The sequence below is a fragment of the Seriola aureovittata genome, chromosome 13 (genome assembly GCF_021018895.1).
Source record: "Seriola aureovittata isolate HTS-2021-v1 ecotype China chromosome 13, ASM2101889v1, whole genome shotgun sequence".
NCBI lineage: Eukaryota > Metazoa > Chordata > Actinopteri > Carangiformes > Carangidae > Seriola > Seriola aureovittata.
In genome coordinates this window covers 4076498-4095000 of record NC_079376.1, presented here as the reverse complement: position 1 = coordinate 4095000, position 18503 = coordinate 4076498, and the positions used below count along the sequence as shown (strand labels likewise).

Sequence of the window (18503 nt, the reverse complement as noted above, 5' to 3'; positions counted from 1 at the left end):
CACGTTCTGAGTGGCAAACTCAAAAATAAACAAAAACAACTTAAAAGCATTTTTAATAGTGTAAATAACTAGAACATTAACTGTGTATGACGTATGTGAAGTGGACACAGGGCTTTGACATTTAAATGTCAACAGAAAATGGCTGCAGCCACTGGCTTAAAGCTTTTTACTGATTATTTTCTTTCTATTTTGACAAATTGGCAGAATTAAAAACATGCTAAATTAGCGATTAACAGATTTTGTTTGTACCCACAGATCTATGGAAAGTTCTGTATTTAAACTGACGTCTTGTATGATTTCTAAGCAGATTAATAAATGTTTAATCATAAGAGACATGGGGGATAACGACGTCCTCAGAAAGTGTCAGTTACACCGGATCTAAAAGGATAGAACTATTTTGACGTAAATTAGGGCAATCAGTTAGTAAGGGTTTTAAAGTACCGTATTTGTGTCCATTACTAAGCTGAGCTGGGCCGAACCACAATACAGACTGCAAGTAATTACACTTCTTAGTTGCCATTTTTCCACTATTATGGATATCCAGCAGTTTGCAACATACAGTAGCTCTTCAATTTAGCTGTCAAAAGCAAGACGCACGTTAAAAACAACACATCCATTTTAAAAGTGACCTTAACGGAGAGACAGAGGCCGTTAAAAAGCTCGACAAGGATACAGAAAAAAAAGGCCAGGGAGGGCATCCAAATGAAATAAAAATAAAATACAGGATAAATTATGCAAGGAGCAAAGCCTGATGGGGGGCATCAGTATCTAGTAACATGACTACTCTACGTCATCATCATCATCATCATCATCTTCTGGCTCTGTAATGAAAAACAACACTGAAAAGCAGATAGCTATGAATAAAAATACTCTCACCATAGGGAAAGCTTTTACCCAGCATGGAAGAATAAATAAAATAAAACACCATCCGTTTCATTAGATCCATCCAACCTTTAAACAAGTGCCTTTTTGTCTGCCTTGTTCACTCAAAAAAAAAAAAAAAGAAAAATCAGGCGCATACTTACACAGCCTGCTTCTAGTCACAACTGCTTTTTCATTTTTCATTTTTTTATGGGTTTTTTTTTTTTTTGCAATTATACATTCAAAATGTGATCAAAATTAATCAATTAATCTCCTTTTTGTTTGCTAAATTATTCCAGGCACTTTGTAGATTTGGGCCAAAACTGAAAACAGAAGTAACAATAACTCTGTGTAACCCTTCACTTTACAAAGGCCTTGTTTCTGTGTAGAAACCAAAGAAAAAGTACATGATTTGGTGCTAAAATAAAACAAAACAAACATATAAATCTCCCAGTGTAGCAACAGATTTAAATACATATTTTCACTCTTTTAAGTACTTCAAATACTGCAGAGATTTCATTAAGTACCGACACAGTCTTGTTGGGTATTTATAAACTCCGTTCCTACACCGGAACAAGGCCGTTGCACAGCGAAGTGTTGCCACCATTTCCATTTAGCAGCGAGTCAATCGTGTTTCTGAACCTTTCAATGCCACTTGAACGTCGCTTTCCCTTTCGTGAACGTTGCTGAAAACAGACTCTGTAAACATTTCAACCCTAATGCTTTTTTTTTTTTTTTTTTTGGGGTCAGCTGGAGAGACGACTGCATATGAAAAAGAAGGGGGTGGGGTGGGGGGTGGAGGGGGTGGGTGGGGGTATTGATTTGGCAATCCCATGATCCTTCCCTGCACATGTAACCTCCGCCCGCCTACATTCGACAGTGCAGTAATTTGGTTCAGAGATCTGGAAAACTCTGTGAAATAGACTTTTAAAACTAATTTGGCACTTTTCTTGAAGAAGCATCCACCTCAGACTCTTCCTTAACAAACTGATATATATGTATATATATATAGTATATATATATATACATATATACACTGTCCATATATTTTCTTTTCTTGCCGTGCAACATACAGATCACACAGCGTGCCTTCATTTCAGTATTAATACTATAGAGCAGCGATAAAATCTCAAGCGTCTGGGCAAGTTTTTTTTCTCTTTTTTAGCAACACTCAAGCACAAAAGGACAAAACAGCTTTTACACTTCTGCCTTCGAGCTGATGCTTTTACCCATGAGTGTGCACACAGGTGCTGAGAGTCACTACACGCAACTTGTTAGAATTGACCCTGTGACCTTTCTGTTACAATAAGAGTTTGAAGCCTTCAGAAGCACCTTCGAATCCGCCTGGATCCGCTTTAACGCCGATAAACACGACGATGGTGATTAAAGAGTATTTTGAATTCGTGTGTCCTGGTTGTCGATTGGTGCGTTTCATTTATTCTTGTATTTGATGGTAAATGTCACATTTTTGGGTGAAGACTCAGAATCAAGTAGAGAGAGCTTCAGAGAACAATTTCTGCCCTCTAAATGGACTCAAACCCCCAGAGTGCACTGCAGCTAAAAAGCGCTTTTTCTTTCATATATATATATATTTGCTCTTAAAATCTATTGCTGCCACAGTTCCTCTAAATGTATTTGTCATCATTCAGCGTATGTGAAAGGTGTAGATCGGCATTAACTCTAATTGCATTGTGGGATTTGGTGTTTTTAGCAAAAAGGACACTAGCATACATGCTAGGAACTTTCTGTGTTTCATTGTGGGGGTTTTGGAGAGCACTGCAGTGCATTGTTTTACATTAATAAAATGTTGTGCGCTAAGTAGCAAACAGGCTGCCAATCCATCCTATAATTCACTTCAGTCGAGACTGGATAGTGAAATATCATCAGTAGCAGGGTTTGACGTTAGAAACAGGCTGCTGAGGTTCTCTGAAGGCTTCTCCTGGTTCACAGCTCGATGTTGTTGATGTTCAACACGTCTTTAAGTACTTCAGTCGTACTAAAAGGCCTCTCTGGTACATGTCTCCAAGCGCTGCTCTTTCTTGCCCAGCAAGAGTTAATCGTTGCTTTTATATCGCAAACGTCAACTTTTCAAACCAGAGTTTTGAGCTCAGCGTGAAACATCCAGCTCAGGTCACCGGTCGTCCTCTGGCGGTCGAATCACACTCGCTCTCAAAAATCATCATGTCGTACATTCTTTTCTTTTTTTTTTTTTTTTTTTTAAAACTGTAAACAAACCAAAAAAAAAAAAAAGAAAAAAGAAAAAAGAAAAAGAAAAAAACCGATGGATCAAAAACTAGAGGAATCTGCCAGTTGTGAAAATAACGTCGCAGTTTTGTTGTAAAATAAGTTACAAAAAAATTGAAATAAAAATCTTTGCGTACAGTACTAAAATCCTAAACTAGACCTTTCGAACTTAAGAACCACATGTTAAGTCTATAAATATCTTTACAAATATACACGTTAATTATTCAAATAAACCTTTTCTGTATCACTTTAAATGATTAAATGTTTTACACGTTCATGACAGTGTCTTCTAGATTGCAATGCTTCCATCCTAAAACAAATATTTTAAAAAATGTAATTTTTTGTCTTTTAAGTACATGGCTGTGGACAGCAATATGATACATATTTGCATTTATATATTTACAATAAATCATTTTCTAGATACATAAAAAAAAAAAAAACCCCTCCAAACCTCATTGTACTTATTACTGAATGGCCCTGAAACTTCACCTCACCTTCGATGAGGAATTTGTTCCATGATTATCACAAATGTTGTTGTTTTTTTTCCGGGATGCTAAAACGTGACGATGGTGCACAAACTCATGAGAAAAACACGTGTACGCTCATGTAATCCCTCCTGCTGCTGCTGCTGAACATCTTCTGTGAAGGTCGAGACAAGTTACTGAGTATCTCCGGAAGAACGAGTCCCGTCGTTTGCTGGTATCTTGTCAACAGATTTTTGTTTTTTTTTCCGATCGCAAACTTTTTCGTGGCGATCTCTGGGCTCCGTGCAGACGAGAGGATAAAAACTCTGAGGTCCTCGCCGACTGGATCGCCAACCAGACACTTACCAAATGCCCTTCGTTCCCTGCTCTTATATCCTTTTATGTCTTTTTTTTTCTTTTTTCATCCATGTCAGGAGGTTATTATCCGAGTAGGCACGGAATGGTTTCACCCCACAGATTGTCCGTAACAAAAGACTGGCCCGAGTACAAAAATATAATTTCATTTCTGAAAAGAAGAACACAAACACGGTTCAACGGCAAAAAATAATCCTTCAATGTTTCAAGAGTCTGTTGGGGAGGAGGAGGAGGAAGAGGAGGAAGAGGAAGAGGAAGAAAAACTCGCTCGAAGAGGATTTTCGACCAAGAGTTTAAGACGAATCGAAGAGCTGAAGCACTGTGGAAGTATTGCATGCGGAGTTTTCATTTCCATATCTTGAGGAGCTTGAGTCACTGAGAGGTGATTATAAGTCACAGACTGTGAGAGGAGGTCAATGTCCACCCTCCCCTCCCAGCTCGGCTTCTATGTCCTAATCACCCCGTTACTGGGAAGCTGTTTGGGAAGACAGGGCTCGTCAGGCAGCGGATCGTGGGCGAACACCGAGTCGTCTCCTGAGGAGCAGGTGCTGTTGGAGTCCTGACAGGTGGGCGAGTACTGCTCGAAGGGCACCGACAGGTCCAGGTACTCCTGTCAGAGGAGGGGTCAGAGGTTAGACTCAGGTGTCAGGGTCAAACCCTCTCTGTTGTCACATAATTAGGCGAACACTTATTTACTTCTGCTATATCATCTCTTTTATTTTAGCACAGAATTACAGCTCTAAGGTGTTTAAAACAGACTTTAATCTGTTTTATAACTGTTTTTTAATGTCTGCATTTCCTACACAATGTTCTATTTCTTTGACATTGTCAGTATAGTTTTATATTATTCAGGTAGATATAGGATTGTTTCCTCCATTACTGTTCACCATCCTTTGAGTTGAACATTTTACATTTTATATATCATACATATTTATATCAATTATATATCTTTAATTGCTCAATATATGTAAAGAATATATCATTTTTGAGTGTTTTGGTATCAAAATCATCTTATAAATCATTAAAATGCTGTTAATGACAGATGTTGATCTTGTGTGCACAGATGCATCTAATCCAATATGGCTCCTGTAACTACGAGCCATATCAGGAGGTGTGTGTTTGGATCAGATCTCTTGTTGGCAAAACCATTGTTCACATTTCCAAAGAATGTAGTAATTTAATTTATTTACTTCTCCCTCCTCCTGATTTATTTAAATCCCACTCATAGTTTAATATCGCCCAAATATTCTATTTCACTCAGAGACACGAATCATTACGTGACATAAAAATGACTCTAATTGCTGTTTTTCCCCGTGACTTTAAATGTATAAGACGATTTTTGTAGTTAGTGAAATTACGGCCAAGGTCAAAGTGAGACGAGGGGTTGGGTGTTTTCCTGGTGTTTTCCTGGTGTTTCCATGTTATCTGTGAGCAGCAGCTGTGCAGGGAGACTTACATCGGTGGAGGTCATTGATAAAACCCGGTCGTGATCTTCTACCAGCTGTCTGAAGGTCGGTCTCTGCGACGGCACCGCGTGCCAGCACTCCCTCATGATCATGTACCTGAAACACACAAACATCAACGTTAGTGAGTTTACGATAAAAGATTCCCAGATCTCCGTCGGAATATTCGACCCGCAGCTGGATGGCGCCGGTCCAGCTGTGGTCCTAACCTGCTACTGAACCTATAAGTGAGAAAAAACACCTACAGCTCATGGGTGCAGTTGGCGGGTTTGTCCATCCGATGTCCCTCCTTCAGCAGCTTAAAGAGTTCTTCTACTGGGATCCCTGGGTACGGTGAGCCCCCCAGGGTGAAGATCTCCCACAACAACACGCCGTATGACCACCTGAACACGAGAGGACAAATTCAATACACAATGAATACAAATCAGAGGTCAAATGACACCCGCGGCCTGAGGCGGTCACGGCTCAGATGGAAGCTTTCCTTCCTCAGATACGCACATCGATCTGTTTGGGGGGAATATTGATCCTAATAACGTTAACTGCACTCAGTTTAAGAGTCAATTCGACATTCTTATTGTCTCAGACAGCGGGTCAATATCTGTAAAAGTCTAAATCTCTCCCCTCAAGCCAGAGAGGAGACAAGCGAAATCTCAAAGTAAGAAAGAAACGGGAGGACGTTAATAGATACGGAGATGAGCTGAGGGAAGAAACGCGATCCGACAGTCTCTGATCAGATGAAGCAGAACTTGTGGTTTCTATCCTTCTATACTTTTCTATATTGTAAACAAATGCCTTGAAAAGACCAGAACAAACACTGTGTTAGTCTGTTTCTCGAGATGTCGTAACTTCAAGCCCATCGGTTTCTACTGAAGAGATAAATATTTACAAGAACCTCAGTAATTTCCTCAAACAGCTGGGATCTGGAGTTTTAAGCAGAAATGACTCAAACAGCGGGAAATGGTGCATTTACTGGCGCCTATTTTCAGCAGCAGATTAATACAGACGTGACACTCTGTGGGTATTAGAGGCGGCAGGATTGAGTCTAAATAAACTACAGTGCCCGTGTTGATCGTAATGAAGGAACATGTCACCCAGAGTAAGAGTGCAGCTCACTGACGTGTTTTTAATAGTTTCCGGACAACAGTGGAGCGGGACGGCTCAGAGGAATGAGATACGCCAGGCAGGAGGTGGGAGACCTTCACTGCTGCTTTTGGTCTTGTTGTGAGATTTAACAATAACAGAAATATAGAATATGAGCAGTTTTATCTTTATTTTATCTTGTTTTGCACAGATGTAACGAGCTGCACCGATAAATTATACACATTTGCCACTTCAAACACGACTGACCTTGACTGCAAAAAGCCCAGTGTGTATCAGCAGTAAATCAGCTATTCATCAGTTTAATGAAGACATTCCTGTCTGCATCCTTGAATCTAGGCCGATGAGCCACGTTCGCACCGATCTGGAAAAATGCGAAAACGGCGCCGTCGCATTGTAGAAAACTTTTCGCTAACTTTGTGTACGACTCTCATATGATCCATGTTTAAAACCTGCCAAGCCACAGGTTGACTGAGGTTTTTATCATGTTCTCTTTGATTTGATGGTTGAACGTGGTTGAAAACATGTTCTGACCTACAGTGAGAGAAAAACATATTAACAACGTATTAAACTGGTCCGTCCAGTCGGAAACTCTCGTGGCTCTAAACCTTCATCTCTCCTCCTTTCTCTCGCCGTGGCAACAGCTCTGGTGAACTGCTGCATTATTCCTAAAGGTTTAAAAAATGAGGGGAGGTAATCAGATAACGGGCGGTCTATTAACCCAGCGTAGGATTGTTCTGCTGTTCGTCCAGTGAATCGGGATCAGACCCCTCCTCTCACTGTGGGCTTAATCTAATTATCCACGCTCCGGTCCAGAGGGTGAAGAACAGGCGCTACTGGCCGGGCCAGTTAGTCCACTATCCAAACACAGAGAGAGACCGGAGACTAAAGGAGGACTGTGGTGAAAGAGAGACATCAAAAACAGCAACTGAAGACAGAGCTGCGGCTGAGACTAACCACCCACACCGAACAGAGCTCTAACTGACTCATTAACATCATTGTGTTCTGGACACAAAACACATCATGTCTTTGGGGTCAGACTGGGTTCAGGAGCGTCTCAGGGACGACTGCAGGAATCAGCAGAGAGAAGAGGAAACAGAGTCACAGGCTCAGTCAGTTTATATTCACTGCAAGTTGTCAGGGATGAACATTCACAGGCTATTAGGCTCCTATTAGGAGCAGGCAATAAAGATGTAAACACTTAATTTTTCATTGGCACCTGCGGCAACAAGAGCTGACAGAATGAGAATGAGAACGAAGGCCAACATTACTGTGATGCCCGAGCCTGAGATGTAGATGCACAGTGTATGAGGGTGGGGGGTGGGGTTGACGTGGGGTTTTCTAAGGCCAACAGCACTCTGCTGTTTCACTCTCTTGTGATTTCTTTTTCACGAGTCTAAATGAACACACGTGTTTGTCTGTTCGGCTTTTCTGTCAGCTAATCATATGAAACGTTTCCCTGGTGATCAGGAAACACTTCACTGACGAGCAACGTGTCCGGACAGAAGAGGTCAAACACCAATCAGAAAAGTTTTATCCTCGCTGAAGTTTTTAGAAGAACTCAATTGTGTTTTTTAAAAATCTTTATACAACAAATAACTTCCTCACTTGCTTCGAAAAACAACAACACACCAATATTATTTCCTGCTTTTACCAGATTAGTGCGTCGCTCTAAAGTTGCAGTCAGATTAGTTTTGTATAGACTGACACCTCGGCAACCTCCATGATATCGGCAACAGGAAACACCCACTGGCTGAAGAACTAAATGGTCAATGTCGTCAATATGAGTTTAAAGGTCCCATATATACACTTTTCCTCTGTTTTATTTGAAATTTTGATCCATATGAAAATATAATTGTGGTTTTAAGAACCTCAATCTTAATGTAGTTTTGCTTTATAATCAAAAACACCTTTAAAACTGTGAATTCAAGCCTATATTACTTGATCGACATGTTGCTTCTAGGTGAACTGCTTCTCCGCTCCGAGTGTGTGAAACTGTATAAATCCTGAGCGTTGTCGCTGCCAGTTCTGCCTCAGAGCTGTGAATGTTTGTGAAGCTGAAACACGTGTGAACCCGATGCATGATCTGTGGCGTCAGTTGTGCTTGTGTGTGCGAGCTGCTGCACGCAACACTTTCCTTATATTCAGTCTCTTGCCGTTTGGTCGTGTCCAATTTGCTTTAATGTGTTTAATAGTCCCCCCCCCCCCTCGTCTGTTTGAGCGTAATCTGTTTCATGAAAAACCATCACAGGTCAAAAGTCAAAGTCCCCCGGGGTGTGTGAGAGTAAACTGGCTGCGGAGCGACTACTGTATAAAGGGAGGAGGAGGTCTGGCAGGAGGATTGACTCTGTAATCCAGACCTGCTGAAATAACAGAGCGGGCTGATTCTCCTCTCGGCCAGTTCCCAGTCTCGTGTAATCACACTGCGAGCCAGTGTTGACAGGGTCCCGTGTTTGGCTTGGATGGCTGTGCTGGGGACACGGCGTCTGGCTGCAGCCGGCAGGGGGGCGAGGAGCTGTCTAGGGGGGGGGGGTACAGCTACCGCAAGACAGATTGACTTTGTGACCTCCTCGCCTAAACGCGCCTCTCTCCTCCTGATCACAGCCAACACGGGAGCAATCAGAGGTGGTAAAAGGTGCGTTCGTCTCCGCTGCTGCGATTCCTTTGAATAGTTGTGGAAAAACCCCGCGAGGGAGCACCTGGTGATAAATCCACTGACCCTCTTATCTCCTTCTGTTCTGGGCCAGGTTGGATTTACACTGATAAAACAACAGTGAGATGACGGGGCTTCGTTGTGTTTTTCTGTCTCTCTCTGATGTCGTGTCGGGAGATTAGAGAACAAACGCGGCGAGGAATGTGCAGCCACTGATACACAAGAAGCTCAGGATTATCAAGAGAGCGCAGATGACGGCGGGAGCGGGAGATATTTGGAGAGGGAAAGCTATGATTCCATATTCACACGCACAAACTCGAGCGTTTGATGCTAACGCGCTCAGTCACGATATTTCAACACCCGGATTCCTCCGGTGCGCAGCAGCTCCACATGAGCGGACAGTCGGCATGTGGCCGTCGGTCTGTGCAAACTCACACGTCGCTCTGGTGCGTGTAGACCCGGTCGAACAGAGCCTCCGGAGCCATCCATTTCACGGGCAGACGACCCTGCAACAACAGAGGCACAGCAGAACCGCTTCGGTCAGCAGAACCATTCTGTACACAGCCCACAGTACAACACTGGACCCACATGCTCAGACTTCAACCTGCTCCTGACACCTGAACTTCAGCACCACATTAATTCACCAGGTATAAAGTGTGTGTGTGTGTGTGTGTATAATTACTGTATGCAGCTCTAAAGGCTTCATTACTGTCATGAAAATGTATTAAAGATTCAAGGACAATCACAAATATCACATCTCTTGGTTATTGTTAATCCTGCTGACGCTCTCTTTCCCGCCTTGAATACGGGTTTTGTTTTTCTGACTGTTCTGTCTCAGTAAACTGAACTCTGGGCATCAAATTCATGTGACTCGTGTGTTTAATTTCCTTTTTCTTGTGTGTAAAAACCTTCTGACAGGTTGAAGTCATCCTCACATTGTCATAACATCAGTATCAAAGTGTCGAGGCCTAGAAGAGTTGAGCAGTATGATCTAGTTTTCCTCCTCTGACCCGACTGTGACACTGACAGAATCTCATTTTCAAGAATGAGAAACTGAAGTTACTATTTCTCTGTAGAAAAGGCAAAATGATCCTGCTCTCGTCAATGACGCCATTTGATGCAAGTGAAAGTCTGAAACTGTTTGCCAGTTGTCTGAGTGAGAAAACTGATGCGCTGAGACTCACGTTCGTGGTCTTTTTGTAGTAGTCTATATTGTGCACGTCTCTGGCGAGACCGAAGTCTGCGATCTTCATAACGTTGTCCTCCGTCACAAGGACGTTTCGGGCCGCCAGGTCTCTGTGGATACACTGAAGGAAGAAGTACAAAGGCATCAAAGGCACATCCACAACACACACACACACACACACACACACACTGATAACTTTCACTTACTCTCCTCTAACTTGAATATTGACCTTTACTCCAAACAGAAAACCTCATTCTGACTTTAATGACTGAAAATTGAGAGTAAAACTTTTCTTTCAGTCCTGACTCTTTAAATTCATTTTAACACTGCAAAGATTAATCTGTGAATTCTCCACATTTAGACTATTATTAGTTTCACATCTCCTCTCTCAGGCTTCTCTCTGTAGCTCTAGTAACAACAACAGGTCGGTGAGCCAATCAGAAGAGAGGAGCCTCTCCTCTCAGCATTAATACAGAACGTCGACTTGCTTTATAATAAAAAATAAAACAAATCTCACTGTACACACATTAACCCTTTGAGTTGAAGCTGAAGCTGTGAGGACAGCTGCTGATTCTACAAACATCCACACACACACACACACACACACACACACACACACACACACACACACACACACACACACACACACACACACACACAGAGGCTCAGCTCAGTAAATCAGGACAGTGCACGTGCACTTCAGCGTCGTAACGGCTGACCTTCTGCGAGGCGAGGTACTCCATGCCTCGGGCGACCTGGTACGCGCAGGACACCAGGTCTTTGAAGGTGAGCTGCTCGTCGGGGATTTTACAGGTGTCGAAGGAGTAGTCCATGCCGGGTGGCCGCCGCGCCCGCAGGTACTCCCTCAGGTTGCCTTTAGAGGCGTACTCCACCAGGACGTACAGAGGACCTGCGCGCAAAACATAAATCACAGCGTCACCGTCGCGACTCACTGTTAATTACTGACTTCATCATCTCGTCTGCGCTGCACCGGGGCCTCACCGTCCTGCGTGCACGCTCCCAGCAGGTTGATAATGTTTTTGTGTTTTCCGATCATCTTCATCATCTCCATCTCCGACACCAGGTCTGACAAATCTTTATCTGTGGCGTCATCTGGGACAAACAAAAAGCAGATCCGGAGAATTAATGAAGAGCTTCATTTGTAGAGAAACAAACCACGTAAATTACTATGTACAGGAAGGCGTGAGAGAAAGTGAGCGGGAAGGACACAATGCTGCTGATTTCCTTCAGGAAATCACAGAAAACTCGCTTGGCTGTCACCGCCAAGGTTGTGCATTAATTCCTGTAGCGCAGGCTCCACAGTCACTAACCTTTCAGCATTTTCACAGCCACAGTGAGCGGCTTGTTGGGCTTCTCCTTGTCGATGCCGACGGCCTCGGCCATCACCACCTGACCGAAGCAGCCCTCGCCCAGAGGTTTACCCAGAGTTAACCTGAAACAAAAGTAAGACCACTTCAGAGCTTGGAGCTTTTTTTTCCTCTGTGAATTAGATTTCTGAATGAGGCTGATTTGTTTTGCCAAGTACAATAAGTGTGCAGGCAGGTGTCACGGCGACCTTGACGTATTGATGGCTCTCGTGTTTTCACAGCACATCACGGTACAAGGACAACGGCGCAGTATCTGTCAATTCTGAAATATGTTGCTTGGCAGCGTGAAAAAAGCCACAGCTCACACCATGTTTTTTTTTTTTTTTTTTTGCTTTGTTTTGTTTTTTCTTCTGACAGGCTTTTAAACGTCAGTGATGAATGTAGATCTGCAGGAATATTTCTTCTCACCGTGTGCGGGGAAATTCCCATTTGGGGTCAGACGGCAGCTCCAGCTCTGAAACGTTGGCCAGCATCGGTCCGTCGCTGGAGGACAGGCGGGCGATCCTGACCAGCGGCGTGTTGGAGTTCATGGAGGAGTTGGAATCCAAGGACACCTGCTTGGGTGCAAAAGACAAACTGTTATAGTCTCTGAAAAGGACGAGCTGATGGGAGTTTAAACAAAGAGACAGAGGGAAACTGAAAGGTGCTAAAATGCTCATTTCCTGGTTTTAGGACTCATTCCTGCAGCACTCTATAACAAAGCTTCTCACTCTGGGCTCCAGCCTTCATCTTGCTCTCTGAGTTACGATCTCATTTTACTGTAAAGACAGTTTTACCAAGAGAACTAAAATATTCATCTGCACAAAATTTAAGTCAAAATGATTTAGGGAAAAACTCCTAAAGTGGAACTCCTCTAAAGAAAACAAATTCATCTTCAAATATAATTTCTGATGACTTGTCAAAATCTTAAAACGGCTGATTGGTTTTTGATCTGAAACTGAAAATATAATTCAAATGAACATTTTCTTGTAAGATGCTGAAAACGTTCAAGCTGTGGCTTGGACAGAAAAAGTATTTTCACTTCTAAAATTCAAAGCTGCCTTCAGTTAAACTTGGTTTGAACTTCGGTATAAATAAAGCGATCGAATAACTTCTCAAGATGAAGAATTTTTTGGCAACAATCAGCCGCAAACATCACACATCTCAGGAGCAGCGTCAGAGCTTTCAGCCGCTCAGAGTTTCTCTGAAAAACAGCCTGACTCCTGACACCGGCAGTGACTTTTACAAACAGCCGGCCGATGGCTGCGCGCAGGAGGAAGCAGGCGGTAACAAAGACGAATGAAGGAGGATGCAGAGGTGGGGGGAGGGGAGGAGGGGGGAGGGGGGCGAGTGGCGAGGTGGGATGGACGTCTCTATCCATCAGCCAGCTCCATTTCCAGACCGGCGGTCCTGCCACCGAGCCCGTGGGCCCGACATCCTCACACCATTTATCTGAGTGCTGGGGGGGAGTGTGGGGGGTGGGGGGGGTGGGAGGGGGGGGGGGGGCTGATGGCTCCGGCCCGGCTTTTGATGAATCTGTTTGTGTCAGAGTCTGCCAGCTCGGCCCCTTCAGGTCGGGTCCTGAAACAAACATGTCCACTTACCAGACTTCCCTCCTCAACTTCTCAACTGGAGGAAAATGAGAAAAACGCTGTGAAGCTAAAAAAAAAAACAAAAACAACCCCGACCACAATTTCAGAGGCATGAAAGTAATATCTGATAGAACATGCCAGGAGGTTTATGGGAGATTTACTCAGAGTTATGAAAGGAGAGAACCAGGAGATTAGCTTTACAAAAACGAAGCGAAGATTACAGAAAAATGCAATAAGATCTTTCCCTGCACTTCCTTATAAGAGCATGTATATGAAGGAGATTCAGAAGCTACAATTAGAGCATCTAGTTTCTACCTGATATAACTTAACAACGCTGCGTTTAACTAACAAGGACTGTTTACAAAAAAAAAACAACTTTGCTTTGTCCAGCTTAAATGCTAACTTTAGCTTTAAAAGTCTTGTTTTACAAGAACTGAATTATACGACTTTCAAACAACAGTTTCCTAAAAATGCGGGTTTTTGCATTTTGACGAGCTCAACCCTTCAATTATGAAGCCGGAGCTCTCACAGAACGGCCACACAGCAGCTGTGTCCTGCTCACAGCGGGAGGCCAGCAGGGTGTGGGGCAGGACGGATAATCACAAACTCATCTGCATTTCAGACGTTTCACATCAGCGCAACATCCAGAGCGTCCGATCGCAAGGTGTACAGCCCTGCACGCTGTGCACAAATACTACAAGAACAAAAAGGAGTGAAGCCACGCTGCACCGCCTGATGGTTTTCTGAAGATTATATAAGACAGAGAAGTAATAAGAAAAGAAATGGAGGCTCAGGAGCTCAGATAGAAGTCTTTTAATGGGAGTAAAGTGGAGTGAAGAGAGGGGAAGATGAAGGAGAGGGCAAATTCATTAGTGTGGAGAAAGAAAGGCTGGATAAGGGAAGGTACTCGAGTCTGGCCTTTAGAAAAACTTTTTTCCTTTCTTCGACATCTCTGCTTCTTGCTCTTGTTTTGACTCAGACTTGCTCTAAACATTGATGGATATTGACTCAACTTAGCTTAGTTTAGCTTAGCATAAAGACCGAAAGCCTGGCTCTGTCTGAAGGTCAAACCAAAACTTCTCCTCTTTAAATAAATTCAATTTATGCAACAGTTAGTTCTAACCAAGTAATTTGATTGGACGAGTATAACAGCACTGGGACTTCTCACTACATGTATCACTCCGCTTAACAGGTATTCTATTAACCGTTAATCAGCGAAACAATAACGGTTGTCATCTATGTTTGATTGTAACAAACTTTGCAAAGAAGAAAATATTTCCAGAAATGACGTTTGAATGAAATGATGTCTGGTTGTCAGAAGAGGATGAAGGGAAGAAGCCTGGGTACTTCAGGGCACACCTGAGGTAAGGTGTGGACAAAGCAGCAAGGCCTCGCACCTGTGACCGAATCACAGCCGTGCTGATATCCAATACAACATCACTCACTCTCGTGTGATATTGCTTAAATAACGTGTTAATTAGTGAGCTTTACAGAGTTGTTGTTTGTAGGCAGCTGCTTCCCCGTGTTTCCAGTCTTTTTGCTAAGCTAAGCTAAGCTAAGCTAAGCCAACCTAACCAGCTGCTGGCTCCAGCTTCATGTTCATTCAAATAATTGTATCTTCCAAAATGTCACAACTATTCCTTTAATCCTCAATCCTTTCAGTCGATTGGTTTGTCTCGGCTTGGTCTGCATCCTGTCTGAAGCCGGTCTTGGATCCGGCTCAGACTCGACCAAGGAGGTTCGCCTTGAACACGGCCCTGAGAGACAATGACGTGAAGAGCCCTGCAGACTGCGGGCCGTGCCGAGGCAGCTGCTCCACTTAATGTTTCTCTCCAAACAGTTGAGGGGTGAGTGTGTGTTACACAGAGAGTGAAATCTAAAACTAACACTGACAGTCACAGGAGGGCATAAATATCCCTGAGCTGAATCTGCTCCAAGATAAATGTGAACACATGTCACCGGTGTGATGCCTTCCAGTGTCCGCCCTAAGTCACCAAAGCAGCAGGACAGGAGAGAGATCCTCGACAGACAGACGTACAATAACCTCCTGTATTTATTGACACTCCGTCCTGCGTGAGTCTGATCCTCTGCGCCATTCTTCTTTGAAAGTTATAGAAGTTCAACAGACTGATATTGCAAATATAAACTCTTTAGCAGGGTTCTCCTTGTGGCACTGATGCACAACTATTACACTGTTTTTCCATGACTCTCCAGAACTAATTTCAAGTTCTTTCCTGAGTCAATAATGTTTGTCCCTACTTGACTGTTGGGGTTGTTTTTCAAAATAAACTAAATTTCTGCTGCTCTTCTATTTGCTTTGGTGAAAAACAGCATCTGATGCAGTTAATTTACTAAATAAGTTCTTGATATGTCTCAACCCCGGTTTTGTCCGTCTTGAATACACCTCTGGAAGTTTTCCAGGAATTCAAGGACTCCTGGTAAACCCTGTAATGTCTCTAAACCTCCTGGGGAAGCCAACTGAGTTTGCTGACATGCTGATTAATTAAAAAACTGCTTAATAAAGTATCTCAGGGATTACAGGTGCAGTTCTTTGTTTTTTTTTGACATTTTCAACACAGTATTATTTTACCAACATCAGCTGCATGACGTTCGGCTACGATTGTTCAAACTGAACAGACAGGTAGAGAGAAAAAGAGGGAAAGTCTTGTACGAATCTTGTATCTACTTTCTGTTACCTGTCTCTTGAGGGGGAACTTTGAGAGCTTTTGCACGGGAGGCGTGGGCAGCGTCTTCTGATTGGTCATCCTCATGCGGCAGAGGACGACGATGACCACGGCGAGGATGAAGAGCACGCAGCCCGTCAGGTAGATGAGGATGTCGGCGTAGTAGTCCTCCTTCTCCGGGCTCACTGGTTTGGGAGGAGGAGGTAGACGCACAAACAAACACACACACACACACACACACACGCACACATGCACAGGACGTCAGTCACGCACAGTGCGCACATCGGATTCACATCAAACAGGTATTGCTTTTCTCAGTAGCACGTTTCACCTGGACGGATTCTAGGAAGCAGTTTTCATGAGATAAAATCTCTAAATCAAAACAGAAACAGATCACAAACTTGGCTTTGTATACTGAAAGTATGCATGCACAGTAATCAACTTGTAGATTTATCCTGCAGCAGGTAATTGCACCTGTGATATGCTCCTCCCCAGAGAGGTAATTATCGTGTTGAATGCTGAACACATAAATGTCTTGAAATTGCCTTGTAGCCTTGAGACATTTAAACAGACGATCTGCTCTGATTAAAACTTTCTTCTTTTCGACGGAGGATGGATTGCACGTTCGGTTCGTTAAATTAAAGGGATGATGATACAGTTTCAACACACATAAAAACGAGTTAACAAGTATCAATCTGCGATAATTGGGTTTGAAAATGACTGTTAAATATTGTGCTACTGAGCAAAACATGAAACTGTAGAAAAAAAGTACAGGGACAATCACAGTTGTATGGAGTTTATATGACATTTGAGATGTTAGAGATGGATGATAAGAGTCCACAGAGAGAGGAGGAATATACCTGGAAGCACCGTCAGCCAAGCAGAGTGGTAAGCATAGCCGATAGAGTTCCCTGCCAGACAAGTGTACTCGCCCGCATCCTCAAAAGACACATTGGTCAAGAGAAGAACCTCTAGCTCCTTATCTGTAGTGTTAATACCAGCCGTCTGTGGAGGATGAGAGAGGTATAAGATGGAGGAGGAGAGAAAGAAGAGATATCATGAGCCCAAAGCTTCTTAGAAGAAACACCAAATACACCCTGGAGGGAAAAGGACAGGACTGAGGATCTGAAGGTGTCAGCAGTGTTGTGTTTCTGCTGCTGACAGTCCCACCACCAACACCTGAAAACACCAAAGCAGCACCGTCACCCTGTTGCGAAAAGAAGCTTGTTGGTTCAACTTAAGGCCACAGGCAAAACTGTAAACTGTAAACTGTGGACTGTTATTTAACTCTTAAAGTCATAATTTCCCAACAAAAAAAGGTTTCAAATGTGCCAGTGTGGTAAGTTCATGAGAATTTAACAAGGATTTTATAGAATCGTGGCTCATTTTCTCCATTCTAGTGCCATGATCTGCCTTAATATATCCACTTTTAAGATACTGGCATTCATCTCTGGAACCAGAGTAGTTGAAGGTTGAAATATTCACAATGCAAAGATCAGAGACAGACAAAAAGGACCTGATAAGATGGGAGATTTTGATCATGGGAAAGTTTTCTGTCACTTACATCAGTAACTGTGAGTTTAAATTGAACCAGTGCAAAGTTTTCCTGATGCTAAAGCAAAGCAGATCCTTCCACCGCAATATCTTGTCTGCAGAAATAATGGCACCGCACGGGTGTGACGGCGGCAAATGTTGACAATGAGAAATTTTTTTTTTTTTCTTCACATGCTTCAAACATGTTTTTTGGCTGTATATTCAACAGAAAGCTATTTGTATCTTTTGACCTTGAAGTTTTTTTCTTCTGGGGGTGCCTCAAGGATCGATTCTGGGTCCTTTGTTTTTTTTTTTTATTTAAATAAATTCAAATAAACCATAAATAAATCATATTCATATGAAGATCAATGGGAATAGTACACATTTTCCTGTTGTTTCAGCTGAACAAACTTACAATCAATTTGATAAAAACAACTTTGCAATACCCTAAAGATTCACTATGGTTTCTTCTAAATAACCTTGAAATTACTCAAAAAGGAGCACTGCTGCAGTTGTGGCTTTTCCCCTTTGACTAATGGTTGGTGTGATGACCAGTAGGGGAGACTGTTTCAAATCCAGCATCTGATGTGGCTCTGGAGGGGATGGGGTGGGGGACTCTGGCTCCTGAGGCCTCAGTAATGAACAGTGACATCCAGACCTAGCCATGAATCACAGTCCTACTGCATGCTTTCATATAAAAGCACATTAATACAGCTGGAGAATGCACTCCCGGGGAAATCAATGCCAGTCTGTGTGTGTGTTGGGCTAGTGGGAGGTTTTACGTGTGCTTTTATGAGTGTGAGTGTGAGTGTGAGTGTGTGTGTGTGTGTGTGTGTGTGTGTGTGTGTGTGTGTGTGTGAGTGTTTGTGTGCAAAGCTGGTTTGTGGGAGAGCGAGGTTGAGGCTTCTGAAGTCGTTGCAGTAATTAAAGGTGTGATATTGTGCTTTGTTATTGATCGGGAAGGAAGACAAAGTGGCGCTAGG

At 43.0% G+C, this 18503-nt stretch overlaps 1 protein-coding gene across 6 annotated transcripts in view; it reads right to left on the bottom strand.

The window, feature by feature from the left end:
* The window catches only part of fgfr3 (fibroblast growth factor receptor 3), an 81756-nt gene that overhangs the window by 1424 nt on the left and 61829 nt on the right, over positions 1 to 18503 (bottom strand). For 2 of the 6 annotated variants that reach the window (XM_056393076.1, XM_056393081.1), the window contains exons 8-18: positions 16848 to 16992; positions 16000 to 16172; positions 12141 to 12289; positions 11676 to 11797; positions 11347 to 11457; positions 11064 to 11254; positions 10343 to 10465; positions 9594 to 9664; positions 5653 to 5790; positions 5401 to 5506; positions 1 to 4554 (exon numbers count right to left, since the gene is read on the bottom strand). The exon at positions 1 to 4554 is cut by the window's left edge and continues 1424 nt beyond it. In XM_056393076.1, the coding sequence (XP_056249051.1) occupies positions 4390 to 4554; positions 5401 to 5506; positions 5653 to 5790; positions 9594 to 9664; positions 10343 to 10465; positions 11064 to 11254; positions 11347 to 11457; positions 11676 to 11797; positions 12141 to 12289; positions 16000 to 16172; positions 16848 to 16992 (1494 nt within the window). In that variant the 3' untranslated portion in view covers positions 1 to 4389. The remainder of the gene's footprint in view (positions 4555 to 5400; positions 5507 to 5652; positions 5791 to 9593; positions 9665 to 10342; positions 10466 to 11063; positions 11255 to 11346; positions 11458 to 11675; positions 11798 to 12140; positions 12290 to 15999; positions 16173 to 16847; positions 16993 to 18503) is intronic. The other 4 variants (XM_056393077.1, XM_056393082.1, XM_056393078.1 and 1 more) reach the window with 3 other exon arrangements.